This window comes from Scophthalmus maximus, chromosome 15 (genome assembly GCF_022379125.1).
Source record: "Scophthalmus maximus strain ysfricsl-2021 chromosome 15, ASM2237912v1, whole genome shotgun sequence".
Lineage (NCBI taxonomy): Eukaryota > Metazoa > Chordata > Actinopteri > Pleuronectiformes > Scophthalmidae > Scophthalmus > Scophthalmus maximus.
Window position 1 is genome coordinate 6,452,501 of NC_061529.1, and position 21,835 is coordinate 6,474,335.

The 21,835-nt window shown below is 46.8% G+C and overlaps 1 protein-coding gene across 3 annotated transcripts in view; it reads left to right on the plus strand.

Moving 5' to 3' along the window:
* Positions 1-21,835, plus strand: part of grin3ba (glutamate receptor, ionotropic, N-methyl-D-aspartate 3Ba) — a 69,912-nt gene that overhangs the window by 23,204 nt on the left and 24,873 nt on the right. For 2 of the 3 annotated variants that reach the window (XM_047327219.1, XM_047327217.1), the window contains exons 2-3: positions 15,836-16,536; positions 21,236-21,732. In XM_047327219.1, coding sequence (XP_047183175.1) covers positions 15,854-16,536; positions 21,236-21,732 — 1,180 coding nt within the window. In that variant the 5' untranslated portion in view covers positions 15,836-15,853. Of the gene's footprint in view, positions 1-9,010; positions 9,229-15,835; positions 16,537-21,235; positions 21,733-21,835 lie in introns of those variants that run through there. The other variant, XM_047327218.1, reaches the window with a different exon arrangement.

Here is a 21,835-nt window from a genome sequence, read left to right on the forward strand (position 1 = left end):
GACATTTCACACTCCATGAAAAGGATCCCGTGCCGCTCTTGGTAGTGTTGCGCAACTCCCGTGTGGATTGATTTGCTCACGCTTCCGCAAAGAAGTAGATGTGGTTGCCTCGGGGTCGGAGAGGCAGGCCTCGGATTTGATGGTTGATGCCGGGGAAATGTGGGGAGAGAACATTACAAGGTGCTTTTCGAGGAGAGAGCGTGCAGCGGCGCCGAACCCTCAATGTAAACTAAGGTGGATGTGACCAGAAAAGCGTGTTGCATGGTTGGTTGATATTCCCTGGAAAAATTTACAGTTGGATATATAAAAAGAGGAGAAACTTTCCGGCGAACACTCTTGCCACTTCTTTAACAAGCTCAGGCCCCTGCTCGGGTGACAGATCGGTCCCGAGGAGAGGACAGGCAGCCTGGTTCTCAGGAATGGAAGATGTGTGAGGTTCTGATCCGGAAATGTCATTTTATCTCTTGGCTATCTTTCAAAAAATTCATTCTCTCTCTATCCGTCTTAAGGGTATAGTTTTACACACTTTTCTTTTCTCTCTCACACACACACACACACACCTTTTTCCCTCCCTCTCCCCTCATTCTTCAGAGCTTCCATTCTGTACCTCTGAGGCACGCGGGTACCTGCCAATGACACTCCCTCCTCTCCCTTCCTCGCTACGTTTCTCTTGCTCTCAGTGTCTCTTAAGTACGGGAACACACACACACACACACACACACACACACACACACACACACACACACACACACACACACACACACATACACACATTTACTGACCTGCCAGTGCCACAACGCCACTTTGCCCTTTGAGCAGCCTCCCCTACAAATGTCAGGTGGGTTATTGGAGGAGAAGGGCGGTAGTGGGATGGGGGTGTAGGGGGCTGAGTGAGAGATGCACACATCAGACACGAGGAGGATTTCACTTCACATGGCGCAGGGTATGCAGGCGGGAAGAAGAAAGCGGCAGGAGGAGGGGCTGAGCAACAGGAGGGGGGGGGGGGGGGGAAGGAAGGAAGAAAAAATCTTCTACACACCGTAGGCTTTTGTATCCTCGCTAGAAAATATAATACATATTGGAAAGCAGAGATTTATCATTCTCACTGGAAAGTCTTTGCTTTCTGTCAATTGCGCTATTTAGGTGGTTCATTTAGATGTGCATGGGGTCCAGCCGACGGGATTGGGTGTCAATTTCACGGTTACTTTGTCTTGTACACCAACCTAAGCTTCAAAGAAATGTCTTAGATAGAAAGGAGGAGCGTATAATCGCCAACATAATATGCACTCGCACATGCTCATGCATACTATACACAGTTTTGGCATAATCTCCCCTGCTTTGGCGCGTGCACACTCTTTGGTGCATATGCATCATATTTGACACGGTGCTTGCAGCACAGGGGTAGCAGGGATCTGCGGTATGTTTTTAAGAAGCATCCACACAATGTCAAACCAACCGCCCGTGTGCATATATTCACAAATTCTGCGATTTGCTATTTGTTATTTTTGTTATTCTCCAATTTGTTTAGGGTAATATTAATTATGCATCCTCTGGCGGCGGCAGGACACAAACACCACCCCAGGAGATTAATATGAAATGTATCGGTCCCACTTCCTCACCCACCAGCGCTGCTCGCTCTGGGCCCCGCGTTATGTACCTGACACGCCGAGCGAGGAGCCTGTTTGCTATGCAGGGGAAACCACCGACGAGGCCAAAGACCTAAAGTTGAGTTAATTAAACATTAGGCATTAATCAAAATGAGATTGATAATCTCGACACGATTATCTGTGATATTTTGTAAATGACGTGCTCCTCCTCGGGCATACTGAGTGGAAGCGGGACGCACACGAGGCTGACAGACACACACAGACAATTTGCATAGCTCACTGTGTGTGTGTGTGTGTGTGTGTGTGTGTGTGTGTGTGTGTGTGTGTGTGTGTGTGTGTGTGTGTGTGTGTGTGTGTGTGTGTGTGTGTGTGTGTGTGTGTGTGTGTGTGTGTGTGTGTGTGTGTGTGTGTGTGTGTGTGTGTGTGTGTGTGTGTGTGTGTGTGTGTGCGCACGTGCTGACAAGCCAGCTCTCATTGCTCTTTGATGCCCTTTACATGTTTCAATCAGCACTCAGAATGCAGCTCCTCATATTAATGGAGACTGAAAAATGCAGCTGCAGAGGGGGGGGGGGAGCATTCACACATGGCTGAATATTGCCTTCCGTGCGGCGAGGAACAAAATAGGGTCAAATGTCCTTCTAGACCAAAGGAACCTGGAAAAAAACACACACACACAAATCATACAGACACAGCTGCTCCCTCTAATTGACAGATCATACATTTCAGGGGTGTTTGCCAACGCAGGAAATTAAGTTTGGCTCCTAAAAGTCCCTGTACTTAAGAAGATCTGACGCATGCAATCTTTTATTATGAATCTAAATTGGAGGTGACTTTGTACTGTGTTAAACTCTGAGCTTGCATTTATGGAAAGATTATTGCTTTCACCCCCCCCCCCCCTTCTTTCTATTCTGCTCTTCAGCTTTGAGGAGCAGAGCTGTAGCTATCACTGGGTTTTGTCGAGAGACAAGTTTCTCTGGGCTCCGAGGCGAGCCTGGGTCTTATCGCTGGCCGACTTTGTTTCTGGATACGTCTGTCAGCCTTTAGAATACGCACAAGAACAGCCGCGCGTCGCACTCTTCGACACGTGCACCCCACACAAACGTTAAAGATGCTTTGCCCCGCGTGCACGGACGCAGATTCACACACGATCGTATCGTACACGTGTGCACACTCAGCGCCACGGAAGTTGCCCTCTAATCCCTTTCATTTTCATCCGAACCGACAACAGTGTCTTTGCTCTTAGTGTGCCACCCTTTGCGCCTTTGTTGATGATGATACCAAGTTATTTTCTACAACTATGAACTGCCTCAATTATACCCCCCGGCTAGAAGCGCTAATGACAGATATGTGATTAGGACCTAATGCAGAGATCTGGCCCATTTGTTTGATGCAGCAATTAATACTGAAAGTGAAGTAATAGAGTCAGATTACTGACTTAATTTTTCTTTTGCCCAAAGGGGAGCGGCCAGATTCCGCACAATGCTATAGTGATTACATTCGCACATAAATTCGGGGGGTCTTAAAATCCTGTTGGCTCAGAATCAAATGCGTCGTGCCATAGCTTTTTCACTCCTCTGCATCCAATGCATCCCATCCAGAACAATGTCTGGACTCTGCCTGCAAAAAGGCTGAAAACCCTGTCAGAAAAGGTGCATTTTGGCCAAATCAACTAGGAATCATGAATGAATGAAAGCTGGAGTCCGTGATCGAGGCTGGAACTTGGGCAGTAACTTTGTTTGGAAATTAGTTCATCGCAATTCGGCTGATTGCTTCTGGTAATATGCACTAAAACAAGATGTGTACTAAAATGAAAGTGATGTGGCGACTCAATTATTAATCAGGCTAGAGGCCCCTTTTTCTTCTTGATGGGTTCTATGTGAAAATCTGGTTTTAATACCTTTTTTAAAATTCAGTTTGTTTTGACACATTTCTAAGAGAATAGTCTATTTGTGCCTTATCAAATGACCAAAGCAGGGACAGGGTGAAGAGTGGTAGTGTTCATTGGTGAGTGTCTTACAAATAACTGTTGCAAAAACTTAGAGTTGAGGTTTGGATCAGTTTTGGACACAACATAATTTGGTTACAGTCCTGCCAATGGTTTCATAGTGTCCAATAAATCAACAGGTGGCAGTAAGAATTAAAAGTAAAGAAACCAACATAGGATTTCTTGGTAAGAAACAGGAAGCAAAGAGCAGTCCCCCCATGTGAAAGTCCCATCGATCCACCATGACCTCTAAACTCCGCAGTCTTGCAACTTTAACATAAACATATTTTGTCTTCTCAGCATTTGGTAAAACAAGGTCGTCCTCTCTCTGCTATCTGCTTTGTGCCTGTGGATCAAGATGTGTTTCTTTGTTTAGTTAACCCTGTCCATGATATGTGCAGTAGCTGCCAAAAATGCCAATGAACAGGGTTGGATATTAGAACAAGTCAAAATTGGAGAAGTAGTATTGACATTTTCTCGCATGGTTTTAGCTACAGGCAGCTTTGAGAATAAATAAATCATGCACGTCCCTCTTTGATGATGCTTAAACTGTGCATATGCTTTTCGGGCTTTTCCCTTTTCCTTTAGTGTGTCATGTCGCTTTTTTGTGCTTGTGAAAGGTCTGCACCAAAGGGAGTCCTCTCTCTCTCTCTCTCTCAGAATTACTGCTCCTTAAGTGCCTCATTTGCATTCCTGGCTTTTCTTTAGGCAAAAGCGTCCACGTCACGACAACGGACACCACTGTAACCATGGCTACGGCTGTGTTTACGGCACCATCGGGGGGCCTCTGGGGAAAAAGGGGGCATGACTTTTTTCAGACACACACACACACACACACACACACACACACACACACACACACACACACACACACACACACACACACACACACACACACACACACACACACACTCTCTCTAAGCGACCAACCGCAAGTGGGCCGAGGTAACCAATCGGAGTGGAGGCGGGCTCAGTGCAAAAGCAGCATTTCACACAGTGGGGACACGTTTTGCATATTTAGAACGCGAAGCAATTCTAGGACAGCCAAAATTGAAATGATGAACCTGTGAATGTGGGCACTTTAAATGTTGCGTCTGAAGGCAGACGTCGCTGCCAACAATTAGACCTTTGTATGCAAGATGAGTCATCATTGTAAATGGCAGATTTACAAAGGAAAAGGTGCTCAGGGGTTACGTTAAGTGCAAAATGATCTTCTCTTTACCTGCATCTTCCCCCTAGAGCATGTTAATTATGCCACTTAAGCACTTGTTTATTTAATGGCTTCCTCAAGTGAGTAGTGCGACTTCTTATTATCCTGTTGAACACATCACTTGCATTTGTTTTCAACTCTGTGTGACTTATGCATGTAAAAAACTCTGTTCATGTTTTAGAAAGGAAGAAAGAATAATGCACGCAAAGCTGGAGTTGCACGAACTTCAATTTTTCTACTTTTGTATCGGATGTTTGAAACCACCGGGCCTACAATTTTTTATTCGGGCCACAAAAAGCATAATGTTTCTTTTCTAAAGATCACAAGGTGATACAAAAGCCTTCTGCATGCAGGTGAATATTATTCTACTGTGGTTTGACCCCGAGATCAACACGAGCCGTGACTGAACCGTGCTCCTCCCTCTGTATGGATGAATAAAAAGGCGACCTGCGGGAAAAAAGCCTAACTGTTCACTGTTATTCAAGCAGGGGAACGTGACAAAAATATATTCCTCCTGAGAGACATTTACTGCGGTTCGAAATCTGCATTGACAGCTGCGGCGCTTTTGTTTATGATTTGTAGTTTAGGCGCTGATGGAGGAAGAAAAAAAAGGCACGGTGCGAGGGATGCATAATCATTATGTAGCAGTTTACAGGGCAAACAGCTGGCAGTCAAGGTCACTTGTTTTTGAAAACCCAGAATATGTAGATGTAAAAAAAACAAAAACCCCAAAAAACTCCTCAATGCACTCTTCCCTGGCCCCTCATATATGCCCACTGTGCTGCCCTTGAGCAAGGCACTTAATCCTGTGAACCCGCGGGTGTCAAGGTGAGGATGCGCCCGGTGCGTTGTAGCCTGTGCGACTGTGTTTAAATGTTGCTTGGTGCAGTGCGTTAGTTAAAAGAACATGCATGCTCAGCATGAAAAGGGAATCATCCCATGATAGATAAAGGCTTAAATATAGATATATCAGTGGGAGCTACAGTAGAAAAAGAAAAAAAAAAGGGAAATACATTTGCATCTTGAGTTAGTTAGGATTTTTCGTCTGGTCTGATTATCAAATTTCCTCAATCGAAAAGGATTCTGATCAAGTGGAAACTCACCCTGACGTCACCATTTGTATATACGGCCTATGATTCAGATACAGTAGATTAAACCGTCTGATTGTTTGACCACTCATCTTTCTCCCTCAGTCTTCATGTCATTGAGTTCCCAGATCACAGCCATTTCTTTGGGGGTTACGTTAACTGATTGGAAGGAAACTACAAGAAAGTGTAATAAAGTGTAATGTTTGTCAGTATCACGGGTTTCCGTGCAAGTCTTACCGCTTCCATCTGTTTCTTTCTGCAGCTGAATCCGTGCCTTTGTCCCCGGCTCTCCAATTCAGAGCTCGTGTCTTTTAAAATTACTTTCTCTTCGCCCCCCCCCCCACAAAAAAAACCTTGAAGTTGCCGCCATGAACAAATCAGAAAGTGATACCCCCTGAGAGTGGGTGGGGCACGGGGCACAGCGGCACACAGCACGGATGTTTTATTACTAGATTTTTCCCACAGATTGCTGTATATATATTCATCTGGTAAACAGAGCGGTTCTCGGAGCAAAAGTATTTAGATGGAGAGAAAAAAATACTAATCTAAAATGTGCCTTGTTTTAAACCGTGGAAACATTTTCAGAATAAGTTTAATTTTCTCTTTGGAATGAAGCCCCTTTTTTTTTTTTGTACTTTTACATATTCTACTCACTTATGCAGTGGTTAATGTAGCAGGTTTCGGCGCTGCATATTTAATCAGCAGAAGTGGTTTGGGACCACACAAGATGCTCATCCGTGGCCCAAATCAACTCACCCCAAATGGCCCCTCAAACGACTGCAACTCACACAGTCACATTAGAGAGGCTCCTCCTGGAGAACGTGGCGCTGTTTGTCATACATAATACCCGAGAGTGGAGTCCAATAGTCTTTTCTCTCACTTGTGTCTGTCTCTGTCGCTCGTTCCCAAATTTTCACAATTTCCCCCTCTTCACTAATTAGCTCCTTTATGCTCTCTTGCACTTGAAATCATTCACGCTCCTCCGTGCATATTCATCTCTCTCGGTCTCTCTCTCTGTGCCTCGCCATTTGTCCGTCATCTCCCCTTTATGGAGATGGATGGAAGGGAATATCAGGCGGTCTGGGCGGGGAGCTCAGCTGATGGGCTGAATCAAGGCAGGTCATTTACTCACCCGCGAGTCCATCCATCCTGGAACCCCTCCCCTCCCCTCCCCTCCCCACCCCTCAACACATACACACGACTCAACACAGACCCGCGTAGAAACACACGGTGCCCCTAAATGACTTCCATCTCTCCAGGTGTATTATTTCACTCCTGGGAAGTCTGGGTTTTCAGTATTCAACGCAACCAGTGCAGAGGGATGTTTTCTATTAGGGAACTTTTACAACACACACACACACACACACACACACACACACACACACAAAAATGCACACGCAGCCCTTAGACTAAGAAATATCATGCATACTCAGACACGCACCCGATGCCCCGAAGCTCTAGACACCTCATTACTGGCATCGCGTACTTTCACCGCTGGGGTGTTGTGAGTAAACCCCCCCCCCCCCCCCCCCCCCCCGCCCCGAAGTTTTTGCTGTTTTTCCCCGTGGGCGGACTGTTAATGACATCACGCCGTGCTCACTCTTATCTACTGATATCATTCTCCCTGTAACCAAATGATGTTGCCATCTCACCGGTCCAGCTGCTCGCCGGACGAATCACAACCCAGCAAGAGAGGCAATTTTCCACCCTGACAGTCCCTCCATCAGGCGGGAATACCCCGAAAAACCGCTTATTTTACCACCAACACGAAGGCGTGATTACTGCTAATGCTCGACGCCACCACCAGCAGGTTAACACGTCGGCCAGTGAGGGAGGTAAAAACTGGGCCGCTGCGGATAGAGACGGAGATTTATGACCTGGAAAATCACGGTGACGGAGAACCAGCGGAAAGGTGTTTCGAGGAGGAGCAGGCACGCGGTTGCCTCTCCATTGTACAGTATGTCCGTTATTGACAGATGTGCGGCATCATCAGAATACAGCGTGCCCGCGCGCTACTGTAGAGCGAATGGATGAGTCAGGGGAGAAAATGTGATTACAGTGGCAATCATAACTCGGATTAGCCTTCCTTTGTACCGCTCTCCATTGCTCAAAACAGGAATCAATCACCACCGCATCCACGACGGCGTCACGCGCACAGGGCCGCGGCGAAAAAGGACAAATATTATTCTCTGCGAACAACATTGTCTGTGGTGCAAGGACAACAATCGCTCTTTTTAATAAATAACAGCGGCTTTTTATGGTCGAAAATAGTGAGTGGGCCGGGGGCTGTTTGTAAGGGGGGGGGGGGGGGGGGGGGGGGGGTGGGGTGATACATGAATCCATTCAGCAGATTTCTGCTATGGGCTTGTATCTCTGCAACCGAGGGGATCAAAGGAGCGCCTGACAAAAGAGGCGCCGATGCAGCGTGCTGAGATGACAGCCTTCGCCGACGCTAGCGGTGCACTCAGCACTAACATTGGCTGACTGGAGACCTGACTAACCAGACCAGAACAGCGCATTCAGTCCCCCTGCTGTTTCCTCGATCTGATAATTATTGATGACACCGGGACATTTCTCGGGGCCCGCCGAGGCTCATTAAATCACAAGTCAACTGATAATAAGAGTGAACGCACTGCACTGGATCCCTTCTCTTACTCAACACCACCCCGGACTGGCAGGGAAGTATTTGCATACTTTGATATGCGAACCCATTTTAGTTATTCCCTCTGGATTGCAACTTGATTAAACTGTGTGACTTGGAATCGTATAGCTAAAAACTTCTTTGTGGGTATGTGGAAAGCCCAAAGCACTTGGCTGGTTGGAGCCTGTGATCAGTCTGTTTGGGTTTGTGTGTTATGCTGCTCTCTCTCTCTCTCTCTCTCTCTCTCTCTCTCTGTCTGTCTGTCTGTCTGTCTGTCTGTCTGTCTGTCTGTCTGTCTGTCTGTCTGTCTGTCTGTCTGTCTGTCTGTCTGTCTGTCTGTCTGTCTGTCTGTCTGTCTGTCTGTCTGTGTGTGTGTGTGTGTGTGTGTGTGTGTGTGTGTGTGTGTGTGTGTGTGTGTGTGTGTGTGTGTGTGTGTGTGTGTGTGTGTGTGTGTGTGTGTGTGTGTGTGTGTGTGTGTGTGTGTGTGTGTGTGTGTGTGTGTGTGTGTGTGTGTGTGTGTGTGTGTGTGTGTGTGTGTGTGTGTGTGTGTGAGTGAGAGAGCAGGAGCAGCAGTCATCTGGTTGTCTCGGTTCTACAGAAGCTTGCAATGCTCCGAGGGGGGAAAATGCTGATGTGCTTTGAGTCTTGAGCGTTCAAATTAATTTGGAGCCATGCTGAGAACAATATTCCATCAAATGGTTCGTAAATCACGCACACACACAGACACAAAATGCTTTGTACACACGCACAAGCACAGGCGAGTCTTGACACAAGCACATGAACAAAATGAACAATGGTGTTTTTATGATGTTACTGTAGAACCCGCTCTGCCCCCCCCCACCCCCTCTGCGGCCACACCAAGGAAACGAACAAGGTCCTTATGTTTAATGGACTCGGCGCGGTCTGCGCGCCGGCAGTTGCCAAATTGTCACCGCTACGAGCTGCCCACGCAACGAGCCACCGATTCCCTCCAATCAAACCTAATTCAAAGTGTGCCTCACACCTTCTGCCTGCCGTGTTTCGTCGCGCTCACCCTATACGGCACGATCCCGCTCCCGCCTTTCCGCCGGATCACTGTATGGGAGGCGGTGGGACGTAATTGGAATCCAGTCGAGGCATTTGCATATGTAATTTAGCGGTGACAATCGGAGAGACGTGGCACAATCTCCATCAACTGTTAACTGTGAAACAAGATTTAGCCCCTTTTTCAGTCTGTGGCCGGTCCTGTGGTGGCGCCTAATAGTGTGTATCTTAGTGCTTATCACTCTGTTTCTCTCAGCCAACAGGCTGTTATGCTTAGATAACCGTAGTCATTTGCTGCGTTAAGTGGCTGATGGCTTCAGTTGTGTTCTTCGTGTGCACGCACGACTGTGTGGCGTATACTTTCATGCACGTGTGAGCACGTCAATGTAATTTGCCGCACAGGCCTGTGTGCGCGTATTGCAGTTTGATGTGTGTGCGCCCGTGCTGCATATTTGTGTAACGGCGCCAGCCTTTCTCTTTTTCCCTCCCAACCGAGCTTAGTTCCAGTCCCCGGCAGCATGGCTGAGTAAGATTAAAGTTACCCGTATTACACTTGGCGCCAAGAGACACGAGGAAATTTGTAGGAAATTAAACAATGCAATTTGCATTCAATTGAACAACAGCACGGCAAACGGCTTTCGGTTTTTCGCCACCGCCTGGTCAGCTGAAGGGAGCGCTGCTCGCCGTCGTCTTCGTTAACCATGCAGAAACAACTCTTGCGTGGCCTTGTTTTCCAATCGCGGATGTTTATTTGCACTGTGAGGGGAAAAAGTCAGGAAAGATGACGCACATCAACAGTTTCTTTATTCATTATGCATGAGCTAATGCAAAGCGAAGGGCGCCACTTGCTCCTGTTTTAACAGCTCTCCGCGCAGCAGGTTAAATGGAATCGCTGAGGTTGGATTTAGATTATTTTTTCACGTGGGAGCCCACGTCTGCTGTGACATTTTAGTCTTGACATTCAGGCTGCGATACGTTCAGTTTTCATCTCCGGTGTTTGAAATATAAGACCTGCTCCCCGCTGAGAAAAATCTTACCCCGTCTTCCTCGAGACGCACACACACTACCACCTCGTTCTCTCTCGCTCCTTTCCACTACACACACATTCAGATGCAAACCATCGCCTTTCACAAATACGGATATTAAACCACCTATCAATTTCTCTCCATGCTTTCATCTCAAACGTACACTGTACTCGCGCATCCACTCACTGATGTCTCTCTGCCTCCCTCCCTCTCTGTCTCTCTTCCCATCTCTGCCCCCATCCTTCCTACATGCAGCCAACTCACCTGGTGACAGTGCTGGTGAAATATTAATGTGTTCAGTGGAGTGTTGTTGCTTGGAGTGCTGCCCTGACCACGAGCTTTGTTTTCTGGACAGAGGAGGAAGCTAAGTAGCCATTCAGAGGACCCGGGCAGAGGTCCACGCGGCCGCATGTTTTGCCGGGGACAAACTCGAAAACGGGCCCTGGCTCTCTCAGCTGGGCGCTGGTGCTCCACGCAAATGATTCACGACTGCAATATTAAGCCCGTCCGGGGCTTCGGTGAGCTTTCGCGGCGAGTCAAGCCGCAGCGAGTTAAAGAGATCCCTCGCCCGAAGCTGTGGAGGAAGGACACCCAGTTTTTTCCCAGAGCTTCGCCTCGCATCTTAGCCCTCTTTAGCCTACTTCAGCCTCTCAAACCCCTTCAGCGCCCCGGCAGACGCGCACGCTTCCCACCTCCTCGCCTTTTGCTCCAACTTTTAATAAGGTCTGTCTGAAACTGCCGGTGCTGCCATTTCGTCTGTGCAAGCACACCTTCCAAGTGTTGATGCTTTTCTTACAGAGGCCTAAATAAGGAATGAGCTCAGTAACTGGGAGCCGCTGCCTCCTGTTCAGATTCGACGTTCTCCTGTCAGTTTGCTTACACCACATTGCCTAAAGATCCCTGCGGGTTTACACTCAAGTATTCTCACCACGCTGTGTGTTTGTACTATATCGGTGTGTTCTTGCATCACTGCCTGTGTGTGCGTGTGCATGTTTATTGATGCCTCCTGCATGCATGCCTGTCTGCTGTCTGCGTGGGGGGGTTTCACTGCATGTATTTGTGCACACACACACACACAAAAGGCAATAAAATCTTTGGGCCAGTGCATCAAAGATAACTCTGGAGGAGAGGGGGGTAGAGGTAGAGGTTCAGTTCGCGGCGCCTAATTTGCAGATGTATCAGTAGGGATATGGATTTGATATTTTATACAGGAATAATGCTGACATTCCTTTTAGCTGTGCTTGTCTTGCATCCTTAGTTCATAGTCTTTTTAACCTTGCCCTCGCAGATTAAGCTTATACGTGAGAATGGAAAAAAAGATAATAGCACACACACACACACACACACACACACACACACACACACACACACACACACACACACACACACACACACACACACACACACTAGAGGTCCTTACAGGTAGAAACAGTGTAGCTTCTTGGGGGGGGAAAAACATCCAATGAATTTCTAAACCAAGCCTGAAAAAGACCTGTGTACTGTGACTTGTGGGTCTGGATTGATGTGAGCAGCAGAGCTATAGACTTAGACTCCACCATGGCAAGTGGGATCAAGCCTGTGTGTGTGTCTAGCTGGTCCCTGCACGCCGAGGACTGAGGCAAATCCCAAACAACAACAACAGAAAGGAAATAACAGAAATGCCTTCATGTTTCGGAAAAAAAACTGCCAATAGGCTGAACTTTCCAGTTCCATACCCCATCTCCTTTTATCTGGCGTAGCCTGTGATGTAATAGGAAATATAGTTCCTGCCTTCCTCGAGGGACCGAGACTCGACCCAGGTTCGCTCAGGTTTGCTTAAAAAAAACAACAACTGCATTTTTATATTCTAATGTCCGAATAATTGCAACGCCAGAGTCGACTTTGGCCCAGAGGCGAACGCAGAGCACGTCAAATTCACGCAGCTTCCCCCAAGCGGACGCGGAGATCTGTCGTGAGCTGCTCGCTCACAAGTACGCAGACGTGTAGGCAAACATTACATACATGTGTGTTAAATCTGGCAGGGATAAACAGCCTGGATTTAGCTGTTGTGATGAGTGGCAGGGATTTTATCCGTATGGATAGAGTGCAATACTTTATGTGGGATTTTAATTTGATTGACGATCGTTTTCGGCCTGTTTTGAGAATGAGTGGGGTTTTTTTTTATCAGTGTCCATATAGGACATAGAGTGAGTGAGTGAGTGAGTGAGAGAAAGAAAGGAGCAATGGCTCAAGAACAGCCACAACAGGCTGGCTCTCAGTAGGTTCTCTGGCTTATTACGCGTCGGTATCAGCAGCCGGCTCGAGCAGAGGCCCATTGAGCCGACGGGTCAAACACAGTTCGTCAAAAATGTTCTTGTTTTGAGTTTTTTTCTTTATTGCTCCACAAAGAAACAATACAGAGATAGTCGACTTTACCAAATGTTGTTTTTTTTATTTAGTGTGATTCTGTACTGCGTGCTGCATTAATAATAATATTAGGATCAAGGAGGTTTTGAGCAACAGATTCGGCCTCTCGGACGCTTAAACGCTGCACAGCTATAAGACGTGCTCAAACCACTCGGTTGTTCCATTTCAACATTTCATCACAACGACGTAGAATTACACCACTCTGTGTTACACAGTCAGCGGCCAGGAGTGTATGCTTTATCTGCCAAAAAGTTCAGGAAGCTTCAAGCTTTAGTAATGGATGACGTCTTATTTTCTTCTTTTTCCAGGTCCTTCTATATTGGCATCATTGTATCATCACCAAAGTGATTCATTCAAATGAATGAGGCTGCATTTTTTTTTTTTTTTTTTTTTTTTATTAAATCAGTGGCGTTGTCTGTTTGAATATTGGCAACACAAGACAATTCAGCAAACATGTATAGGCTCTCTCTCTCGGTGCAGCTCAACCAAGTTGACTCGCATAAGCACTTAATACACTTAATGTGAGGCTAATACTTAAATCAAACACGCCCCAGCTGATCTTACACCGAGCTGTGTGTTGGTGATCTTTCTTTTTTTGTTGTTGCTTGGCGTCGCTGCTATTATTAATGTATCCAACTTTGAACCAAACTTTTTTTTAGGGCATGTCCTGCACGTCACACACATTCGTACCTATGTGAGCGCGGCAGAAAGTGTTCTCCCGGGAGTTACTGCTCTAATACATCAGCGGAATTAATTGTGCCGAAAAACATTCCAATGCAGGCGAGAAGTGACTGCTGTTGTAATAGGCAATAACTCCAGCGATGTGCTTTTTTCTTCTTCAAAACTTTCACCGGGTCCACTTTGGTGCTTGTCACGTTACATTGCTCGCAGGAGGGTTTTTTTTGAGAAGCCCTTCGTCTTCCATCATAACAGCGCCCCATCTTATGGGCAGAAACTTGACGAAAAGGCTCATATCATCTTTATCTATTCAGAAATGTCCGACTCCCACACTTCACTCTTATTAATATTCCCACGTCCTCGCTCTTGAACTAAGTCTGCTGTCGCGTGAGTTGCTCTCGATAAGAGCTTCGGCCAAAACGCTCAAATGTAAATGAAATTGTGAGATGATCCATTTAAGACGAGCAAGTAAGCGAAAGACTGTTAGTGGAAGAGAAATGACGGTGGTGGTACAAAACAGCCGACACAGATGTTGGACGAACTGCAGATGATCCTTATTACAATTAATTTGACAGTGATATATCTAGCAAGAATCCTTTACTGGCTTGCCAGCAAGCTATATTCAATAGGAGCATTATATACAGCTCATCACACACACACACCTGTACTTTACTCTGTAACCTAACAAGGCCATACATTAACATGGCGTCGTGTGCTTAAAGAAAATGTGGCACAGATAGATTATATACCCAGATAAACTCCGAACTAGAGCAGATATAGATTTACATATTAATTCCTCCAGCTGCCTCGAGGCTGTAGGTTTTCATCTTCTGTATAGTCATATTCTCCTCTGAGTCCTTTGACAAAATGTGCATGACATTATTTTCATTCTTGGTGGTAATACGCCGAATGACGCCCACACCTGTGATAGGCACCTCCACCCTCTTTTCCTCTGGACCGTCTCGCCACCAATCCCCCCCCCCCCCGCACCTTTTCTCTGGCTCCCCATCGAGTTTAAACGGAGAGGCCGATATCTTCACTTGTCCCCTCGCACGCACCTCGCCTCTCCCAGGAGGAGAAGCACACACGGTGCATTAATTCACCCAACGTCTCTCCAGGTGTCAGCTCTTTAAAGGGGCCCGGAGGAGTTTCAACAGAGGGTCGCTCTGTTTACTTTGTAGTCCCAGGAGGGATATTCCCATTTGACTGTGTGTGTGTGTGTGTGTGTGTGTGTGTGTGTGTGTGTGTGTGTGTGTGTGTGTGTGTGTGTGTGTGTGTGTGTGTGTGTGTGTGTGTGTGTGTGTGTGTGTGTGTGTGTGTGTGTGTGTGTGTGTGTGTGTGTGTGTGTGTGTGTGTGTCAAGTTTTTCTACAAGGTACCTGCGTGGATCTACAGGTGTAATTAAGTACAGGATGTGCAACTTTTTTTGGGTGTGTGCATTTGTGAGTATATGCACTTTTGCATATGTTACAAGACGTCTGAACATTTGCATGTATTAGTACCTGGTTGTTTACGAGCATTGCGTAGTGCACGGCCTTTCATCTCAGTTCAATAAAGCTGAGCCATTCAAAGCAAATCTTAAATTATGTTAAGCTCAACTTTGAACTTGCCGTATAAAAGCAAGTTAGCACCCCCAACCCCCCAACCCCCTCAACCAACCTTGCCTTGAGCAATGATGATAGGATGAAAAATGGATAGAAGCCCCCAGAGGAAGGAGGGGGAAGGTCCATCTGTGAGCTGCATTCAAGGACAACAGTGTTATCCATTTTGGAACAGTATGAAACAAGCCAGTGTCTTCGGTGCAGTTTGGAAACGCAGGCATCTGGATGAACTGTGGATGCTACTGTTGCCTTGCCAAGCCAACTGTGATGCCGCAGATTAGACGCGAATCATTGACTCCCAGTTTGTATCAGAGCGACTCTTCTCGTTCGGCGCGCGGGATAATGAACAAATGTGACTGACTGTTTCCCGATCAGTGTCGTGGTGAATCACTGCAGCGACGGGGATTGTTTTTCCTCAGCACCCAGGTGCACATAAAAGCTGCGTTTAATGTGATTGTTTAGGTTATTCAGCCCCGATGTGTTTGGATTTTTTCCATATTCATTAATCTCTGTTTTTCCTCTCTTTCCATCATCTCTTCTTCCACTATCTAATTTCTGTCCTCTCCCTGACAGAACCGGTTCCACCTGCAGATGTCGGCCCGTGTGCCTCCATCAACTCTGGGCAGCCTGCTGCTGGCAGTCCTGCAGGGGGGAGAAGAGGACAGGGACCGAGCGAGCCGGGGGGAGGGGAGCTGGGGAGGAGCGGCCGTGGTCTGCCCCGGGTGGGAGGAAGGGGGCGAGGGGCTGCTGTCTCACCTACAGAGGCACAGTGGTTCCAACTGGCATTTGTGGGACGTCATCAACCTGACCCGCATCACGGGGGGCGGAGATAGGAGGGGGGAGGCCAGCGAGGAGAGGAGGGAGGATCAGATGGAGGAAGAGGCTTTGAAGATTCTCTCCACTCGTTTCGTGCGCTCCCCCTCTCCTATCTCCTCTGTTCTCCTCCTGGGCTCTGACCCTGAGTGTCTCTCCTCTGTCCTGCGGGCCGCTCAGCGCCTCGCTCCGTCGCTGCCAGCGCTGCAGTGGATCATGGGATACCCCTTGTCTCCCGATTCGCTGCACACTCTCGGAGGTCCACTTGGACTGCTCGCCTACGGGGAGGTTGGCCGCAAGCCAATCAGCTTCTACATTCGGGATGCTTTGCAGTTGATTGGCCGAGCGGTCACTGCGGCAACCATGGTGAGGCCGGACTTGGCCCTGATCCAGAACATGGTGAACTGTTATGACAAACCAAACCGCCATGAGGTGCCCTCTTCAGGACAATATCTGGCCAGGTATTACACACACACACACACACACACACACACACACATCTAACTAAAGGTCTTGTTCAATTCTTAAAATGCAATTTAAGTGGAAGCCCCTTGCAAAAGTGGAACCATCTCCTTTGAGATATTTTTTTTGCCCCCAGCATTGAAACAATTACATTTTAAAAGTTCAACAGCAACATTTCTTTCCAGAAAGTGTCTCCGTTACCAGACGATCCTCAGAACTCACAGTCAGTATTTTTCCCATGGACTCTTTCATCGATAGGAAGTTGTTTTTGAATGCGTTTTTGTGTTTTAATTTGGGATTTAAGATGTTAAACAATATAAATTTAAATAGGAAGAGAAGGGGCAGTTCCAAAAAAAGCACCCTGCAGCTGGTTGAGATTTGTCCAAGAAAACTTCAGAGTGGATGATTGAGAAACTCCAAAATTGAAAACATTGCCGAGGCGACAGGATTGGCAAAGGTAAAGTCAGGTCCAGACGGGACCCTAAATAGTCTCTTTGTCACCTGCTGCTACCAGTTTAATACTTTTTTTTTTTTTTTTTTAATGACCCCCGGACTCCTAAAATATTTGGAACAAGGTCAGAAAAGTTTACACATTTAAATAACCAAATGATAGATGGAAGACACTGACAAAACTGCAATTTAATGCCACTGGTCTGCACTTGTGGCACTGCACGCTCTGTCTGCCGCCCTTGTCTGTCCTCTGGCACTCCTCTGGAGTGGCAACTTCTGAGCAGCGCTGTCGTACCGGGGGTGGGCAGGAGGTCTTTATGGCATACAGATGACACTTTAGTGTTTTATCCGTTTCTGTTTGCTGTTGTTTCTATCCCTGCAGCTTTTTTTTTTTTTTTTTACAAGGCCAGTTTCTTTCCGGCATCCACTGTGTTCTGCCAAGGTGCATTCTGTGATAACATGTACACACACACACACACACACACACACACACACACACACACACACAGAAGAAAACAACCGTTTGAAATATATATTAAACCATAAATGTTTTTGCTTAAAGCAGAAAAAAAGGAAATCCTCACATTTATATGCAGCAACAAAAAAAAAAACCTACAAAACCTTACTCTCCCACACTTTATGACCTCTCTTAAAACCAAATGTGGCAGATTCTGAGGGATGCACTGACGCACAACGTGCCGTAAACTCACGTCCTTTTCTGCCAGTTGACATTCATCATTTTTAAAATGGATAAAACCGCGTGCACTTCGACTTCTGTGGCAGTGCAGTCACTGATGAGAGAAGAATTTGTTGCTTTGGGATGGGCCCACAGCAAATATTGAACACACACTGTGCCTGCCAGCTGAGTGTGATCATTAACGACACCCACATAATCACAAGCTGGATTCCTACAGTGTTTCCTCTGTCTGCTGTTTAGTTGATCTCTGGCGTGCCAGAACCTTTTGGCATGGAGGGCCAGGGGCTAAAACAAGTGGTGTGGGCGGTGTGTTACTAAGCGATAGTATTGGCCATTTTCCTATCACAGTGGGGGAAAAAACAATTAATTAGGTTTAATGTGATTAAATTGCTCATTTTGAGCCGCGCTTGCAACGTGTTTTTTTATGGATGGCTATGTCTTGTCTCTCAGCCGGGCCACCACTTCCAGACTGAAATATTTCATTAACTATTGGATTAAATTGACTTTAAATTGTGTACAGACGTTAATGGTCCTTTTTAGAGGATAAAGCTTACTGTTGATTAATCCCATGACTCTTCCTCTGGTTGCCACCACAAGGTTGACATTTGCAGCTTTTTAAGGGAAATGTATTGTATTGGAAATGCACTGGATTGCCTTGAAATTTAGTATTAACGTGCCAATCGGAAGGATTTGCAACAACACTTTTGAGCCCCGGCAAAACATCGCTGTGCCTGTGTGCAGCCTCACGGAGCTGTATACTCCCAGACTTGTTATAATGGGAACAGTAAAGAACGCAACAGTGTTTTTTAAATCAGAATTTCCACAGGATCCCACTCCGGACCATCCAACTAGGGCCTTTCTGTTTGCATGTTCTCCCCGTGTCCTCCCACAGTCCAAAGACATGCACATTGGGCTTAGGTTATTTGGAGACTGGCCATAGGTGAGAATGGTTGTTTTTCTCTGTGTGTCGGCCCTGTGATGGGCTGGCGACCTGTCCGGAGTGTACCCCGCTCTCGCTCGCTGTCAGCTACGAAGGATAAAGCGGTAAAAAATGATGGATGATATTCTACATGTGGTGTCAGTGACCTGTGAGAGACTGATAATAGAGGTAATTCCACTACTGTATTCAAACCTGACCAGCTGTGTACATTCTTTGCCCTCTAGTGTACTCCTTGATTCTTATCCCTCCCCTGCATCGGCCTGACATGCCATTGCTTTGGAGAGCCCTAACAAAGCTGAAGGAAGTGGAAAAAGGCAAAGGCAATTAACAGCTCAATGCCCAAAGGGACAGAGCTAGGAAGGCAGGGAGAGAGAGGTTGCCCGGAGATACAAGTGAGGGAGGAAGGTATGAGCAAGTAAAAGAGTGAATAAAATAAAATGCATGGTACTTACTCATTCCAATTCAAAGCACCGGTGCGATGAGGATGAAGCCAAATATGAGAAACAAGCCACTTTTGATGCAGTCCTCCCCAATGTCCAGACTCAAAAAAAAAAAAGAATATATTACAGAGAAAGTAGTCAAAGAAAAACAGACAGATGAAAGACAAGGGATGTAGGAAACAACAAAAGAAAAGTAGGAATAAAGTCAAAGAAAAGGAACGAGAAACTTGTGTGGAAAAGGATGTGAGGGTGGGAAGGAAGTGCTGTTGTTATCAGAGCGAGATGTGCCAGTCAGTGTCATCTCACTCGACACGGCTGCCATGCTGATTCCATCTCCCCCGAAGAGATTCAAACCACTGAGGGGAGGGGAAGCAAACTTTCCTCCAAACTAAGGGAGATGGAGTGATAAGCAAGTGAGACATGCCTGGGACTCTCATATTGAGTCATCATTTAACCAGCCCTCTCTTCCGACACTTTGCTGTGTTCACTGGGGCCATGTATTAGTGAGCAGAAGCCATCCCTCTCTGACACCGCCGGCTGACTTATCAACCTGCTGTGACATCCATGGCCATTCTTTAAACGCAGCCCTCTGGCCTGATGCAACACGGCAACCCTGCAACACAAACCCATAACTAAAAGTGGACGCTGCCTGAAAATATGCCGTCGTTTTCACATCGCTGCTCTCATCTCTGAATTATCTCACGCTCCCATCTCACGTTTTTTTTTCTCTGTGGGCATGGTTCCAAAAAATGTCACAAAGGGAGCTTTGAACCTCTTGGCTCCGAAAGCAGATGTAAAGTGAAGCCCATGGTTAATGTTTTTATATACTATACTGAGGTGGCCAGCTGCAACCACTACAGTATGGTATATGAGTCTAGAGTGGGTTGGCTTGATGAATCTGCTGTCTTTGGGATATGATGATTCAGCTGCGCTATTACCATGAGTGATTTCAGCTCAAGGCAAGGCTAGCACTTCCACTTTATGGTCAGAGAGACAGAGGGAGCTGCTGATGAGGAAACATAAGTTAACGTGGAATGGGATGGGAATGACTTTCAGATCAGAGGCATTTTCAATCAGATTCCTTCAAATGATGGCGCAAGAAATGGGTTCAAGAATTGATATTGTGGTTGTTGAAGTAAATCACAATGTGGAAAAATGAGGGCAATGAAAGAAAGCGCAGGCGGAAAACACAAATCCTTAAATGCATTCACTTATTGTTCTGTGTGGTGCAGACAAGCTTTGGTCAAGGCTAGGGTAATGACCCACATGATCAATTTGGTCATTTCATTTATCTTTTGCATATCCCTTATTTCATGGAGGAAGTTCTCCAGCAGCCGCTACAATCTATCCTCATCAATTCATGCTCATAACTTGGAGATGAAAGAGGGAATAAAACAAAGAGTAAGAGGGGGGAAAGCTATTTTTCTGCTCTGAGAAAGGGCGACGGCTTGACCAACCTTTTTCCATTAACGGCAAGGAAAACTTGCCATTTCTAGCCTTGACCCAAGACGCAATCAACAGGCCCTGCACGGTTCAACACCTATACCGAAGGCAGTGATCCCTGCTTACTTTAACATTTAAACAACCCCTACCATTTACAATGACCTCCCGACAGTCTCCCACCTATCAAGACATGATCAAACGGTACTTGTACGGCTTCACAATGAGACAGCACCTGACGATGTCCACATGATCAAATAGAGACGTGATCTAAGACGTGGGCTAACAATCCTTGCATGGTTCAAGAGGCCAGGGCAGATTTATGTGCGAGCAGGGATGGCTCATCCTAATTTATTCCGCCGTAAAGACCAATGCGGGTCACTAGGCAAGTGAGACGAATAGCAATGACTGTCTGTATGGACTCGCAGATAGGAGGAGACCCTTTCTGCACCGCATTAACTTTTAATTATGACTTTCTGGGAGATGCAATTACCCATCTGAGACTAGACTTGCTAGGGCTGCAGAACATGCCTGTCAGCACCAATGTTTAACCTTTTCCTTGCTTTTCCCCCCTTTTTTTCCTTCATATTGCTGATTTTGTGCTGTACATTATTGCAAGCTACATTTCAAAACTGCAACAGCCAGACAGGAATATTGCTTTTAAAAAATACATATTCTCAGTTTTGCGGTCTTTCTCTTATTGTCTGTTTTTTATCTTTCTGTCCCTTGAGATTCCTCTCCAACACTTCCTTCACTGGTGGCACCGGCCTGATCCAGGTGGACGCTGGCTACTCCCGGGTCCTCTCCTCCCAGCTGTTCCATGTATGGAGTCTGAAGAGGGGTGCTCTGGGCCAGCCGGCCTGGGTCACTGTAGGCCAGTGGACCCGAGGCCGACTGGAGTTAGAGGGAGGGATCCTCGGGCTGGTGGGAGGGTTCGGGAGAAACCAAGGACAAGGTCTTGGGGCAGGGGTGAGGGGAGGGGATGGCCAGGGGGACGGCAACATTGGAGGACGCTGGAGGCCAGGACTCTCTGTCGAAGGACACCGCCTGCGTGTGGTAACGCTGGTGGAACATCCGTTTGTTTTCACACGGGAGGTGGACGAGGACGGATTGTGTCCGGCGGGTCAGCTCTGTCTGGACCCCAGAACCAACCGGACTGACATAATCCACAGCCTCTTCAACCAGCTACACAACCCAAACGCCACGGTTGCAGAGTGGGGTGGCAAGGGTGAGCTTTGTTTTGGCATTTGTCTTGACAACGTTGTAGAGCTGAAGTGCTGCTATGCCATAGAACTGCTGAATTATTTAAACTTGTGGTGCATGAGATTTTT